Genomic DNA, 13290 nt, shown 5'->3' with positions numbered 1-13290 from the left:
ATGCGAGGAATTTCCCCTTTTAAAATCCAAGTAAGGAACGTTGAGTGCAAGCTTGAACAGCATGTTGTCCTCGATTTCTGGCCTTATATTTGGGCGTCCTTGTCATTTAATAAGCCGCTTTTCTAGATGTAGGTGTTCAAAAACGAAGCGAGCGCATTGAAAAACAATACAATCTAAAAGTTACGACTTACCCAGTGGAAGCTCAAGCTCAAGCTGGCTCTGTGGCTTGTTGACCGCCACACACGTGCACTCAAGTAAACTTTAAATGGCTTCCAAAATACCTGCAAAAAACGCTTAAGTTATACACTGACAAGTATACTACATATTCGTAAAGCTAAATTTTCGATTGAATGAAACAAACTCTCTTCAACCTGCTGAAGGCCGAACGAAATGCTCATCTCCGCTGCATTACTAACTGCTTTCCCGCCCCTTTAATAAGTTACAATGTGATAATGTGACAGCCCATGTGACTCGAGACTGAGAGACCGCGCCAAATGACCTGATCGTTTCAGCCTAAGTACTAGTGCAAGTTCAAGATGGCGGATGCCATATGGGTTTCTTCTCTATTCTGTCTAGCTTTTGCTTCCCGGCTTTTCCTAATCTATAGCCCCGTTAAAGATTGGTTTACTAACCGAATAGAGTTATCTACACCACTAACTGCCTGGAACAGAGGTATGTTCGGTTCCTTAAAGAAACCTATGTTTCATTTCAGCGTTTAATATCGAACTGTGATGTGACGATCGATAATTAATACGAAAGTTTATTTTAATTAAAAACTTTATTGTTTATTTATCTTTTTTAACATCTCAATAAATGCTTTATTTTTTCAGTTCAAGAAGGCCTTTCTCTGATAAACCATGGGGTTTCACCTTATTCCGGGGATGTTGTGCATGAGGTAAAATTTCAAATATTGAATTATCATTATTGTAACCAAATTTGAGGTGTGTAGGGTTAGGGTTAGGCTAGTGTGCAGGGGCTTTAGATCTTTTTGCTAAATATGCTCAATGTAAGATCTGGAAAGATTTCCATATAACCCCATACGAAGCTATAGTACGGAGGCGAATCTTGCCACAAGATTTTAGCAGAGACGTGAGAATGTTTTAGAACAGCTGGCTTCATTATTAGGTTGCATGAAAATTCAATGGGTAGTCATATTGTGTGCCTTCTGTCTGCAGAGAAAGGTAGCTCTTGGTAAGGTGTAGTGCTTACAGCAGAGATTCCAACCCCATGTGATGGAAAATTATAGGGAGTAATTATTAGTGCCAAAGGCGCGAGCTTCTAGGGGGGTTAGGGGCATGCCCCCGGGAAATTTTGCAAATTTAGGTTCTCTCAAGTGCCATTTCCTGAATTTTGACATCATTCCGGCCTAAGTTATAACATACCATAATGCTCTTCGCGAAGAAAGTAAGTATAATATGAGTGTTTCACTGTGACAGATCGCCAAAAATTCTTAAGATTAGCAATTTTCCCCTAGTTTTCAGAATTTTATGATAAATCGGGAGAATTTGGTAAAAATCGGGAGAGCGGGAGGCAAGACATCAAATCGGGAGACTCCCGATCAAATCGGGAGGGTTGGAATCTCTGTTACAGAGCGGACTTAAACCAAAGTGTACGGAACAATCAGCAGAAAAAAACTTACTTGCACTTCCCATACTCTCCAGGCTGTGTGTAGCTTTTCTTTCCTTCAAAAGAATAAAATTCAGATAATAATGGCCCCAAACAGTAAACTTAGTCAACTGACTAATTACAGAAGATGATTGTTTTTTCATGAAGACACCTCTAGTGTTGGCAATATTCCTTGGATTGCAGCAGATATCAGAGGTCCTATTTCCTCTTCTGTTTGTGGTATGTATTTGAAGTGTTTATGAAACTCAAATCCTTAACTTCCCAAAATCCAGATGGTATATCTCCTTTAATAAACTCCTTGTGCATTAGACAAAATGGTTTTTTATATCTGTAGATAACACCCAGAGGCTCACAAGACTCTCTTTCCCCATCAACTGTTTGTATGATAGTGTAGTGGGAGGTAAAGGGTTAATCTTGGTAATCATTGGGTCTGAACACCTCCCACAAGCTCATTTATGCGTAAGATCTCATTAGTAATTCTCCCAATTGTCTGCTATACAATTGTATGATGTTTGTATGGATAATTTGATATTGGATCTACTAATAATCCCATCATTTATATATTTATATATTCTCATTACCTGTTAGCTTGATACTGATTTGTAAGGAGAAATTCTGTCTTGGTCATTCATGAGAGTTAAAGGTTAATGGTATTTGTGGAAGTTGAAATTCATTCTTTATTTGTGAATTTCTGTTTACATATGGTGTATAACTTTTTTCAGGTGGGTGATCTGCTGGTTGGATGGCTCCTTTACAAACTTGCTAGTCTTCACTGCCAAATGCTGGTATTGTGACAAAAATATAGCCTATTTGTAGTTGAATACATGTAGTAGTTTGAAACCAAGTGTAGTTCAAATGATTTTAAAAAATTTGACCATTTGTTTCTTTTATTTCAGTTATGTTACCATACCCTTAAAGAAATATACGTTATTCACCAGACAGGAGGTCCATATTGGGAAAAACTGTGCCCAAGGTCTTGGATACCGCAAGACAGAGGGCAAAGTTTTTCCCAATATGAACTGACCTTGGCTGGTGAATAACATTTTTATTTTTCTAAAACCTAACAAATGGTTGCAAAAAGAACTGCCCGCTGTGAGCAGGCCAGATGGGGAGAACACTGCCTGCTCTTGGAACCAATCAGATTGCAGGATTTGTAGAATACCGCCTGCTCACAAACTGAGAAAAAAATAAAGGAAAATACTTGTCAAACTTGTTTAAAATCATAAAAGCACATATAATGACAACATATAATTAAATTATAACTTTAAAAACTAACTACAAACTTATCCCACATGTAATGGCAGGACATAAGTCAAACCTAGGTCACAGTCATGGTATCAAGTACTCTTCCTGCCATACCATTTTTTCTCCTTTGATATTTAAAACAGACAGATGTTACTGATGAGTTAATATTGAAGGATTGTAGGTTTTACAGTTGATTTAAGTTGAATTATTGAGGTGATATCTGCAGTACCAGGTGAAATCCTTGTGCATACTAATTTAGAACTTTAATCAAGTTGTGTTTTTGGTCTCCATGTTTAATTTTGGTTTTTGTATTGTTTTCTGTATGTAGCTTAAAGAGCAAGCATTGAATCTTAAATCTTATGCAAAGTCTGTGGAACCAATTCTACTCAAAGAGGAAGCTCTACACAATGTGCCTTTACTAGTTTCATCCATGTGAGTTTTGTCTCTTTTTTGTTTGATAGATCTAGCAAACTAGTAGCCGTTTCTGTTTGATCCGATTCTCATGTGCTTTATTTAGAGACTTTCTCGTGTTAGCTTTGCTATTCTTTCTTTCTTGCAGATATTTGTTGAATCCATATAGTATAGGTTCCTGTGTGGCACATTCAACTGTAGTGTTCACTAACTTGGCAGTTGGCACAGCACTTTTGTTCTCCCTCAGAGGTATGTTCATTCTGGTTTAGACTGAGACTGTTCGCTCCCAAGTGAAAGTAATAAAGAATTTAACAAGATAGTTTGGTTTTATCAACTGAGTTGATAATGTAAATTGGCCATCATTAAGAGTTTCAAAGCTGACATTTCAAGTGCTAGCCCTTCATTAGGGCAAATATTTAGGAATTATAACTTGATAAATAATTTTTTTGATCAAATCAATACATCTTTACACCTAAAGGTTGTAAGAGGAAGAAAAATACCTTCTTGGGTATATTGTTTGATTTACCACTAGATCTTTCTAGCTTTTTTTGAACAAGAAACTTAGGCTCTGTTGGGTGTGTAACTTCTCAAACAAGACAGGAACCTGGGAAATGGTTGTTGGGGGATTTTCTTCCCTTTTTCATTTCATTTCATTCATTTCATTCATTTCATTTGAAATTGAAAGGAAACCTGGTGTTCATCTTTTAACCTCTGCTTCAAATTTTGATCTATCATGCAGCAAATAGCTTAGTAACACCTGATGAAATGACAAATTCTCATATAGATTAACAAGGACATACAAAGCAGCCCAAGGGGAGAATTACAAAACAATCACATCTCAGGAGTTAAAGATTGATAAGCTTTGGTTTTGAGTTAGTTTGTTTGTTTGTTTGTTTTTTGCTGTATGCTAAAGTTGTACTTATTTTCTACTCAGGGAATATTTTACTAAGTACACTTGGTGTTGCCGCTGGAACATGTCATTCCTTGTATCCAGTCACACTGTTGGCACCTGTAGTCCTCACATTAATGAAGGTAAAAATGTAAAAATCAAAGACCTTGTCATTTGTAAACAAAAGCATTGGATTCAGGAGGAGGGTCTAGGGGACCCAGTACCCTCCCCCTCATCAGACCTGTGGGTATTTTTGCCAGCTGTGTAAAACCCAATTTCCTCTCACAACAGGATTGCATGTTACTACTCAACTTGAAAGTAGTTGACTTTTTAACTCCCATAAGTGAGCAATACAGAATTTCTCCTTACACTATCAATACAGATAGAGCAGATTAGTGAATAGAATAAAGAAAATTGCTAATTAGGGGATCATTCTTAGTTGATTGAAAACCAACTTCTCCAAACTAATGTAATAAGAATTGTATGGCAGACAGTAATGAGATTTTGAAAGTGAGAGGGTTAAACGTTCTCATCTTGAAATATTTCCTCATTTAATTTATTTTGGCTCTGGTGTAAAAAAAGAAAAAAAGCTGTGTTTCCAGAATCGATGTTTGGACCTCCAATCAAAATTCTTCAATCTTACCTTAAAAAGCAAGTAATTTTAACCACAAAATTTATAATTAACCCTAGGTCTGCATTTTTGTTTCCAGGTCCATTCTTTCGATATTCAATTCACAAAGAAGACCATTGTATTTGTTAGTCAAGTTATTGGTTCTTTTCTTGTGTGGACATTGCTTCTGCTTGGCATGTCATATCAAGTGTTTAAATCTTGGGATTTCCTTCTGGCTACCCATGGCTTTATGTGAGTTTATTGACTAAGTTTTTATATCTTTCATCACTGTTTATGCACTAAACTCTGTAGTAGCAAGGCTTGTTAAATTGACTACCTTAGGATTAAGTTTAAAGACCTTCAGATTAGCTTTTGTAGTCTATGAGGGTCAAAAAGCAATATTGACATTTTTCAAAAACTCATACCTTAGATTAGCCTTAAGCAGCTTTTGAACAAGCACATAAAAGGATAAGATTTCTATAAAACCTTCAGGTAGAGGTAAGGTAGAGTTTCATGGTACTTGAGCTGAAAGGCCCACCCAGCCAGAGCATGTCCTGTTTTCCTTAGCATGCAGGAACTAGGAGTGTTACTACTCCTCCCCTGGATGAGATGCAAGTTCATCCCAAGGTTACCCCCCAGCATTTCAGCAGGCTTCTCTGAAAATTGACCAGTACTTTCCTCTACTCCTAGCTGGAGAGAGAGAGAGAGAGAGAGAGAGAGAGAGAGGCACAATGATAATTAAGTGTTTTGTCCAAGGATACAACACATTGACCCAGCATGGTCTCCAACACAGATCTCTCACCTCAGAGTCCAGCATACTGACCACTAGGCTGCTGTATTTCCCATTAAACATTTATCCAACAAAATTTTAATTTGTTTTATTACACTGTCAGTTTACAGGTGTCTGATCTCACACCTAACATGGGTCTCTTCTGGTACTTCTTCACTGAGATGTTTGAACATTTTAGGATTTTCTTTTTGTGGGTGTTTCAACTGAATGCCTTTTTCTACTGCATCCCTTTGACCATCAAATTAAGGTAACAGTTTGAAAAAAATTGTGAAAAAGATTAATGTAGACTTTCATTAGAAACCAGTTTGGCTCTTGTTTGAGAACAACAACAGCCGCTACCAATTTGTTGTTGCACGGTGCTTGATAAATTGTGTTACTTATTCGTGACCAATTTTATGCAGTTTGACCTTGCTTATGTCATCTCTATTTTTGCAAGATCCCCATTTCTTATCTAGCTCATTCCCAAAGCTTTGTCACTCCTGTGTGTACATATTCCTGAGATAATTCTTAAAAATTAATCTACATGTTTTTTCTTCAGGGGCAACCCAACATTTCTTGCCTGTATGCTTTGTTCCGTGATGGCTATTATGAAGTCTTATCCAGCGCTGGGTGATGCTGCTTTACCGTTGGCCCTCTTGGCACTGTGGGTTCACATATTTCCATGTAAGCGTATTGTTCTGCTCTTAGTTGTACCTTTTCCTTTATCAAATCAACGTTGATGTAACCGGTTCGTAAAACCCAAGATATTTCGTTGCTATATGGTTTAACCCTTAAACTCCCACAAGTGATTAAACATGTAACTTCTCCCTACACTATTCGTACATTATCCAGTAAACAGGTAATGAGAATACTCAGACTTATCAGGTAGAAGTTTTTAACTTGATCTAACACCAATTTCTTGTAACTATTTTACAAAGAATTGTGCAGCAGCCAGAGAGGAAAATTAAGAATCAGATCCTGGGAGTTAAGGGGTTAAGTGATTGAAACAAAAACACCCTCTGCCCCCCTGAATATCATACCGTAATTCAGGCTTCTTGATGAGTATTTTGCAATTCTATTATTCTTCTTGTAGATCTTCGTAACGCACTCCTGGTGATGTGCATGTTAATTTGTAGTTCGTTCTTGGCTCCAGTCTTCTGGCAGTTGTGGATTTACGCCGGTAGTGCAAATGCCAACTTCTTTTTCGCCATTACGCTGGCTTACTCCACTGCCCAGGTATTTATTATTATTCGAGAACATGTGAGCAAGAGGTCTTCGGGGAACATCTTTCACCCGAGTAACGAAAGAAGACTGGTTTTTGCCCATTCCGCGATTGGTCTTGCAAATTTGCGCTATCCTCTCTCTCACAATCAGATGCAAATCCAAAACCTATGGCTACTTGGTCATTCGCGTTTTCACGCATTAGGATGCAAATTTGGGTTCTGTAACTACTTTGGTTTTAGTTTTTTAACCCTCAATCGAAAACCTCCAGAAAAGCTTCTGTGATCATTAGTGCATCTAAATCCTCAAGTTATAGGAACATACATCAGCCATAAGAAACAGAACAGACTGAGTTAGAGCGACTTGAATTTGTAGATATTTCGAACGTTCGAGCTTCCTTTGTTGTGGGATATAATAAGACCATCTGAAGGGTTTATAAATATTATCAACTGAGTTGATAACGTAAATCGGCCACCGTAAAGAGTTTTAAAGCTGACGTTTCGAGCGTTAGCCCTTCATCAGAGCGAAAGACTTCTTATACTCTCCCACCGACGCAGCACCACAGTTTCTTCAGCTATTTACCCCATTTATTCATCTAAAGGGTTTGATTGTCATGTCCTTTTGTGCAGTTTTCCTAATCAACAACAAAAAATATTTTTACCCTTCTGGTTTTCAGCATCCAACTCGTCTAACTCTGTCAGAAATGCAACCAACGCTGTTTTATCTTTTAATCGCAGATTCTACTGACTTCTGATGTTTTTTTCGCCTTTCTGCGACGAGAGTACGATCTTTATCATGGAGTATATCCACCTGTCATAAAAGGAGAGCCTGCCTCTATCACTCTACGGTAACATAACTATGGACACATACAGGGTACAAATGTGTAGATGCAGCATTTTAAAACGAGACACGTGCTGACTATTATCTTCAAAACGGACACTAACCTAATCGCGCATAGGAAGCTTTACAAGTGCACTGGTATTACTGAACATACAAGGAGAAAAACGTGGTTGTTTTTCATCTACAGACATAAACGTTTATGTAATATATGACATCTCTGCCCTTGGATTGTCTTTACTTTCATCAATGACTCTTTATGGAGGTCTGGAATTGTGCGGATCAGACGAGAAACGGCAGAATGGACGAGAGTTAAAGTAGAATCGAATCGTTCTATCCATCTAAGAAACATAGATTGTTAAACAGCTTCCCGTCGATTCATTTCCACGAATGCGAATTTGTTTGGTTTCATCCGAAAGTTTGTGCTGCTGGACGAGAAACGAACACTGTAGGCACAATGCATAGAGGAAGATATGATGCAACGTTCATATTTGGCGCAAGCGGCTCGAAGTTGAAGTTTTGGAAGTAAGACAGTTCAAATAAAGGCGCTGTAGAGATGTATCATTAGCCATGTTTTACTTATTTTCAAACAGTACCATGGATTCACGATCAAGGAAAACTAATGAACTATGTTATCGTTTATGTTTTGAGTACAGTATATGTAATAGTACTCTTTTGAAAATTGCGATAGAGTGATTGAGTTTCTTTGGACGAAATAGTGTTTTAGTTCATTCTGCTTCATAGATCATCAGCACTTTACAAGTTTTTAGTGGTGGTTTTTTTGAACTACAGATGGCCGAGTCTCAGCGTTAAAATAATGACCCTCAAATATGTCTAACGACGTTCATTTCTGACACCTATGTAGTCTACAGGCAGCCTAAGCTCCAGCTGTGAGATGATCACCTTGCGTAATAATGGTCATGATGAAAATATAAGAGTTTGTATGGAAATCTTAGGAATAAAAAAATACAGTCAAATTCTCAATAGAAATACCTCACTTTACTTTCACACTGCATTGCTTGTTTTGTGACTGCTTACTTTGTTACAACGAGGCCATTTTAGTGAGTTATGCATTTCTTCCTGTACAACTCCTCTTAGGAGTAGTGAACCTAGAAAATGGTTCGGTTGGTTTGAAAGTGGCAAATGTTTATTACTACGATTTATGTCTAGAATATGAATTCTGTAAATTTTCATCCTTTCTAGAACGAGCTGTATTAGATAGAGAAGGGGTTGGAACGATTCCTCAGTAAAATACCGACAGCCAACTTCCATCGTTGCATAACATACTAATCTGAAAGATTAATCGATCTAAAACAACACTGATTATATGCCCAACATTACGGTTGTCCATGAAAAAATTCAAAAACACGGACGTTACACTATAATTTTTTTTTTGTTTTGAAATACAGTGACAGGTGGTGTATAGGAATCTCCGTATGGTTTCTAGTAACGGTTATTATCTGCACAATTGGCACGCTGAAGTCCTCCTTGCTTGAAAGAATGAAGCATTCCTTGCAGATAACCATTCACGTACCCCTTCATGTAAGCCTCCTTATCCTCTGACTCTGGTACTGTCTTCAGAACGTGTTCTAATACTCCTTTGATGTACCCCAGTTCATATCCAAGCTTGTATCCTTGTGATACTCTTACGCCAAGTTCTTGCAAAGTTTTCTCCACTTGTTTCAAAGCCAGCTGCAAAATTTCTTTGTCAATATCGTCCATGCTATTTGCTGTATCTGGGTCGAAACTAACCGCCAAAGTTTCTGGATCCATTTTAGTTTTAGCAAAAATTTGTGAGACTGTAGAGAGAAAGTTGCATAATACGTCATGATAATCCGGGTACCCTTTTTTCCAATAGCCAAACTATTTAAGTAAAACTTAAAATTTCACTAGAGAGATAATAAAACCCCAACACGGATCAACGCCGGCAAAGGATGAATAAAACAAACAAGAATTGCAGATGGAAAACTTTTAAAATTTAGGCCGAAGTTGATATACAAACCGTGAACTGGGAGGGCAAGATTCAAATTTTTGATCGAACGAAAGAACTGAGGGCTGAAGTATATTTCCGGAACGTTGTTTGTAATGACCCGTTATTAAAGCATCTTGCCTTACCGTACGCCCGTGGAAAATGATAGGCTACTGTTTCTTTTATTAGATATCACTTTCATTAATTATTTACAGCATACTGATTTCGTTGATAATGAAAATGTTAGTTTTCCTTTGTATTGAGCTGTATATCCATTTTTCCGACAGTTTTGTTCCCTTGAGTTGTGGTTTTAATCACTAAAAAATAGCGCGTGAAAAAACATCTCGTGCCTTCAGTTCACAAGCTTTTCAAGTACTCTCCATGGTAACAGTTTTTTACAGAAAGAATTACCAAGAACCAATCGGCGAATTTCAAATATAATTTTTTTCCCTTTTGTACGAAAAAGTTAGAGGAAAAGAGGAAAGACATTGAAGAAGCTTTTACACTCCACTCTCTGGCTAAGAAGAGGGTTTTTGTAAATTTAATGAGCGTAAAACTTGTAATCAGTTTTAAATTTTTGCTTTTATCCTGCTGTCAGTGTAAATCGCCAAATCAAGTGGCCGTTCCACTTGGGGAGAGTTAAATGACCTCTTAATAGGGGTTTGACCATAATTTCGTTGTATTTAATTTTATATTGTAGTTGTGTGTGAACGTTTTCTTGTGTGTGTAATTCTATTTTTATATTGTAGGTAAGGAAACAAAGTGTGAGCCATTAAGAGATTTAATAAGAAAAATTGTTCCCTCCCGGCCACCTTTGCCCTAAAATCTTTATTTTTGCCGTGTTACTTGGTGAGATGAAGGGCAAAATAATCCTCAGTAGGGTGGTGGTAGTGTATTGGCGTGAATTCCTATATTTCTCTGAACAAACAATCTGAGGTGACGGCCCGACAACCGATACATGACACCCAAGCTAAATAGGATGTGATACTATTATGTCCTATGATTGAGCAAGCTGGAAGAAATTGTCGTGCAGTTTGAATAAAAGGCCTAAGAAATTTCTCGATTTAAGCTTAGAAAAAGGGAGCGCAAAAATTTCGGCTTGGGCCTCATCACTCTCACCTTATAGTTAGTCGGACAAGTGAGTGAGTCGCAGTTGCGCGAGAGCGCGCGAAAATTTCCCTCTTTCTCGGTGTACCGCTGGTGCAGTTATTTATATGACTTCAAAAGGCAAAAGTACATATCGTTATTTCCTGTTCTTTGTCTTTGAAAGATTCCATAATGATACTTACAACAAATAAATATTTCTTCTAGAAACTTTCGCTGTTTCTTCACGATTGCGTAAAGCAAACTTTTCTTTTCTTGTTCCAATAGTTGCTCCTTGTATAAATAATTCGGTCGTTTATATTAACTTTTCTTTTAGCGTATCATTTTCCTTTTTTCTTTATGTGTAAATAATTTTACAGCATAGCATCGTTCTATTCAATATAATCCAAAAGTTTCTACCAAAGAATAAGGGTACTCTCCTTTTTCTGAGTAAAACCTATGATCATGAATTATATTTTTTTCTTCATATGGCAACGTGTATCTTTTGAAGTCATATCTTTAAGGTTAATTTATGCGCAGTTAAATGGAAATTTTCTTCGAACCGTTGAATCTCAGTGTTTACATTGTACGATTGAGTTCGTCGCTTTCGTCCTCAACTTCTTCCAAAACATTTTCTCTACCATTTCCTGGATTTACATATCTTCCGGCATTAGACAGAGCTGGTGCTGAACCCCACTGGGTTGGCTTTAAAGTCATGGATTTGTTAAACTCCTCTAAATCTTCCTCTTCGATAATATTCATCAAACCTTAATACGCGCGGGTATACAGCTCCATTGACCGGGCTAACAGCTCCATCTCGCACACCACAAACCCCGAGAAAATCTGCTTCACGTCCCGCATTTTTTGACTTTCGAACTCGTTCATCTGCTCGCGTAAAACCCTCAGTGATCGGTTCGCTTCGCCAGACGCCTTCTGAAATTCAGCCTGAGCCCTGGCGATCCGTGTTCGATCAGTGGATTTCATCTGCGCTTTTTCGAGGTTCTCGAATGACTTCACCTCCCTTGTAGACAGAGACGAACTAACCCTCACGTCGTTCCTAGCCTGTTTGCATTTCGTGTCGTACACGCTGAGTCCTTGAACGAGTTTCTCTTCTATTTTACTAACCTCTGCGTCTCGTTGATCCTGAATGGCGGACAAACATTCAGACATAGTTGTAAGGGCTTGCTTCAATGAAGGAGATTCTTCTTCCGCATAGGCCGCTATTGTTTTGGCCAGCTCGTCGCCCTTGTTTCGTAATTTGGCTGTTCCTACTGCGTAGCGTTGAAGCATCGCTGCCACCTTGGGAAAATGTGTTTCAACAATAAATATTTTTCTGTCGATCACTTTTGTTTGGTGTTCGGTAGCCTTAACAGAGGCTTTTAAATCTGGCAGCGATCCTGTAAAATTTCGATCTTCTCGGTTAAGGCGAGCCATCGATACTTGAAAGTTATTAAGACAGCGTTATTGTGTTTTTTGTGCGAATCAATCGGTTCAAAAGTCGCGTGCTGGCGTTGTTATATTCAAATCAGAACAATTAAAATTCACAGCGACGTTGACGTCTTCAGTCAAAATTTGCATGTGAGGGAAATTCACGGTTGCGTTACGCACAAGACAACTGATCATGTGCTACTCCTCAAACTGGTGCCATATTCATCAGTCAACGAAAGAAAACTACTCGTGCGCGACCAAGCTATTTTTAACGACAGCTTAATCACGCGACTTCACACAGCTTCCAAAGTTTATTCTAAAACAGGTCCCGCTATTTTAGAGAGAATTCAGAGCCTTTCGGTGGAAGATCGACGATATGATCGGACCAACCTCCTTTCAAAGTATCATGTATGCTGTGTAGCGTAATGATATCAGGGGATTTGTATTTGGCGTTTTTTCTTATTTGGGGATGACAAATTCGTTTTGCTGTAGGAATGACTGAAACCTTGACTGGAAGTCATTTTCCGTTTTCTCTCCCAGCAGCAGAAGATGAAGGAAAATCAATAGAAATATTGATATATAAATATAAGTTTAGCGCATAAGTAGTTTTACGTCTAAACTGAGCCGAATTATTTTGCCTCCACTTCACATGTTTAACATAAATTAATATTATAACTCTTTATTTATTTTTTTTTTGTTTTGTTTTGTTTTTAGTTTTTATTTTCATATTTAACGTGGGCGCACGCGTGGAGCCCGCGTGGGCCCAGCCGGTAAATGAAGCGAGCGAGTGAGAACACAGCGGTCAAAAATCTGCGTATATGCAATCTTTGTAAGTGGTGTGCTTTCACGCTGTCAGAACCAAGTTTCCTCACAAGAGCGTGTACCTTTTCGGTAAAGCTCAAAATAGAGAGGTAAATAAACAGGATACCCATACTGGAATGAGCTTTGTATTCGGAAAGTCTCGAATTTTCCTTCTTCTTTTCCTTCTTCTTACTTCTGTCTCCTTTCACAGATTTGTGTGTAATTTTGAGCGGGAAATTGGCACACAGCCGACCAGAATTGATCCCCTCGCGCATGCCCGACGTTTGGCCTCTGCGTTGCACGTGAGAGGTCTGTAAGCGGTCTGGCAATAGTGATTTTTCCTGGTAGAGCCCTCGAGGACCTCTTGCGTGCTCGCATTCTCACCGGTTCGAAACGCTCAC

General features: G+C 38.3%; 4 protein-coding genes across 4 annotated transcripts in view; 1 reads left to right on the top strand and 3 right to left on the bottom strand.

Moving 5' to 3' along the window:
- Window positions 1-451, bottom strand: part of LOC113680769 (uncharacterized) — a 47100-nt gene extending 46649 nt beyond the window's left edge. The window contains exons 1-2 of the mRNA XM_089200398.1: window positions 372-451; window positions 192-281 (exon numbers count right to left, since the gene is read on the bottom strand). The gene's annotated coding sequence lies outside the window, so the exon portion shown is untranslated. The remainder of the gene's footprint in view (window positions 1-191; window positions 282-371) is intronic.
- A 60-nt stretch (window positions 452-511) lies between these two features.
- Window positions 512-8592, top strand: LOC113685391 (GPI-anchor transamidase component PIGU). Its single transcript, XM_027202900.2, has 12 exons — window positions 512-672; window positions 831-895; window positions 1774-1845; window positions 2349-2411; window positions 3200-3303; window positions 3431-3531; window positions 4217-4314; window positions 4882-5033; window positions 5675-5818; window positions 6110-6234; window positions 6644-6786; window positions 7509-8592. Exons 1-12 carry the CDS (start codon window positions 537-539, stop codon window positions 7620-7622), a joined length of 1317 nt encoding a protein of 438 aa, XP_027058701.2. The 5' UTR covers window positions 512-536; the 3' UTR covers window positions 7623-8592.
- A 317-nt stretch (window positions 8593-8909) lies between these two features.
- On the bottom strand, window positions 8910-9723 carry LOC149048104 (uncharacterized). The gene is made up of 2 exons (XM_089200423.1): window positions 9611-9723; window positions 8910-9407 (listed from the first exon to the last, which is right to left on the bottom strand). Exon 2 carries the CDS (start codon window positions 9379-9381, stop codon window positions 9052-9054), a length of 330 nt encoding a protein of 109 aa, XP_089056549.1. The 5' UTR covers window positions 9382-9407; window positions 9611-9723; the 3' UTR covers window positions 8910-9051.
- Window positions 9724-10374: 651 nt separating this feature from the next.
- LOC113685426 (CBY1-interacting BAR domain-containing protein 1) lies at window positions 10375-12265 on the bottom strand. Its single transcript, XM_027202938.2, has one exon. The coding sequence runs from the start codon at window positions 12092-12094 to the stop codon at window positions 11429-11431; it is 666 nt and encodes a 221-aa protein (XP_027058739.2). The 5' UTR covers window positions 12095-12265; the 3' UTR covers window positions 10375-11428.
- Between the last annotated feature and the right edge of the window lie 1025 nt (window positions 12266-13290).

The sequence above is a fragment of the Pocillopora damicornis genome, chromosome 3, assembly GCF_964200805.1.
Source record: "Pocillopora damicornis chromosome 3, jaPocDami1.2, whole genome shotgun sequence".
Taxonomy (NCBI): domain Eukaryota; kingdom Metazoa; phylum Cnidaria; class Anthozoa; order Scleractinia; family Pocilloporidae; genus Pocillopora; species Pocillopora damicornis.
Note: the sequence above shows the minus strand (reverse complement) of the source record. Positions and strands in the feature narration are given on the sequence as shown.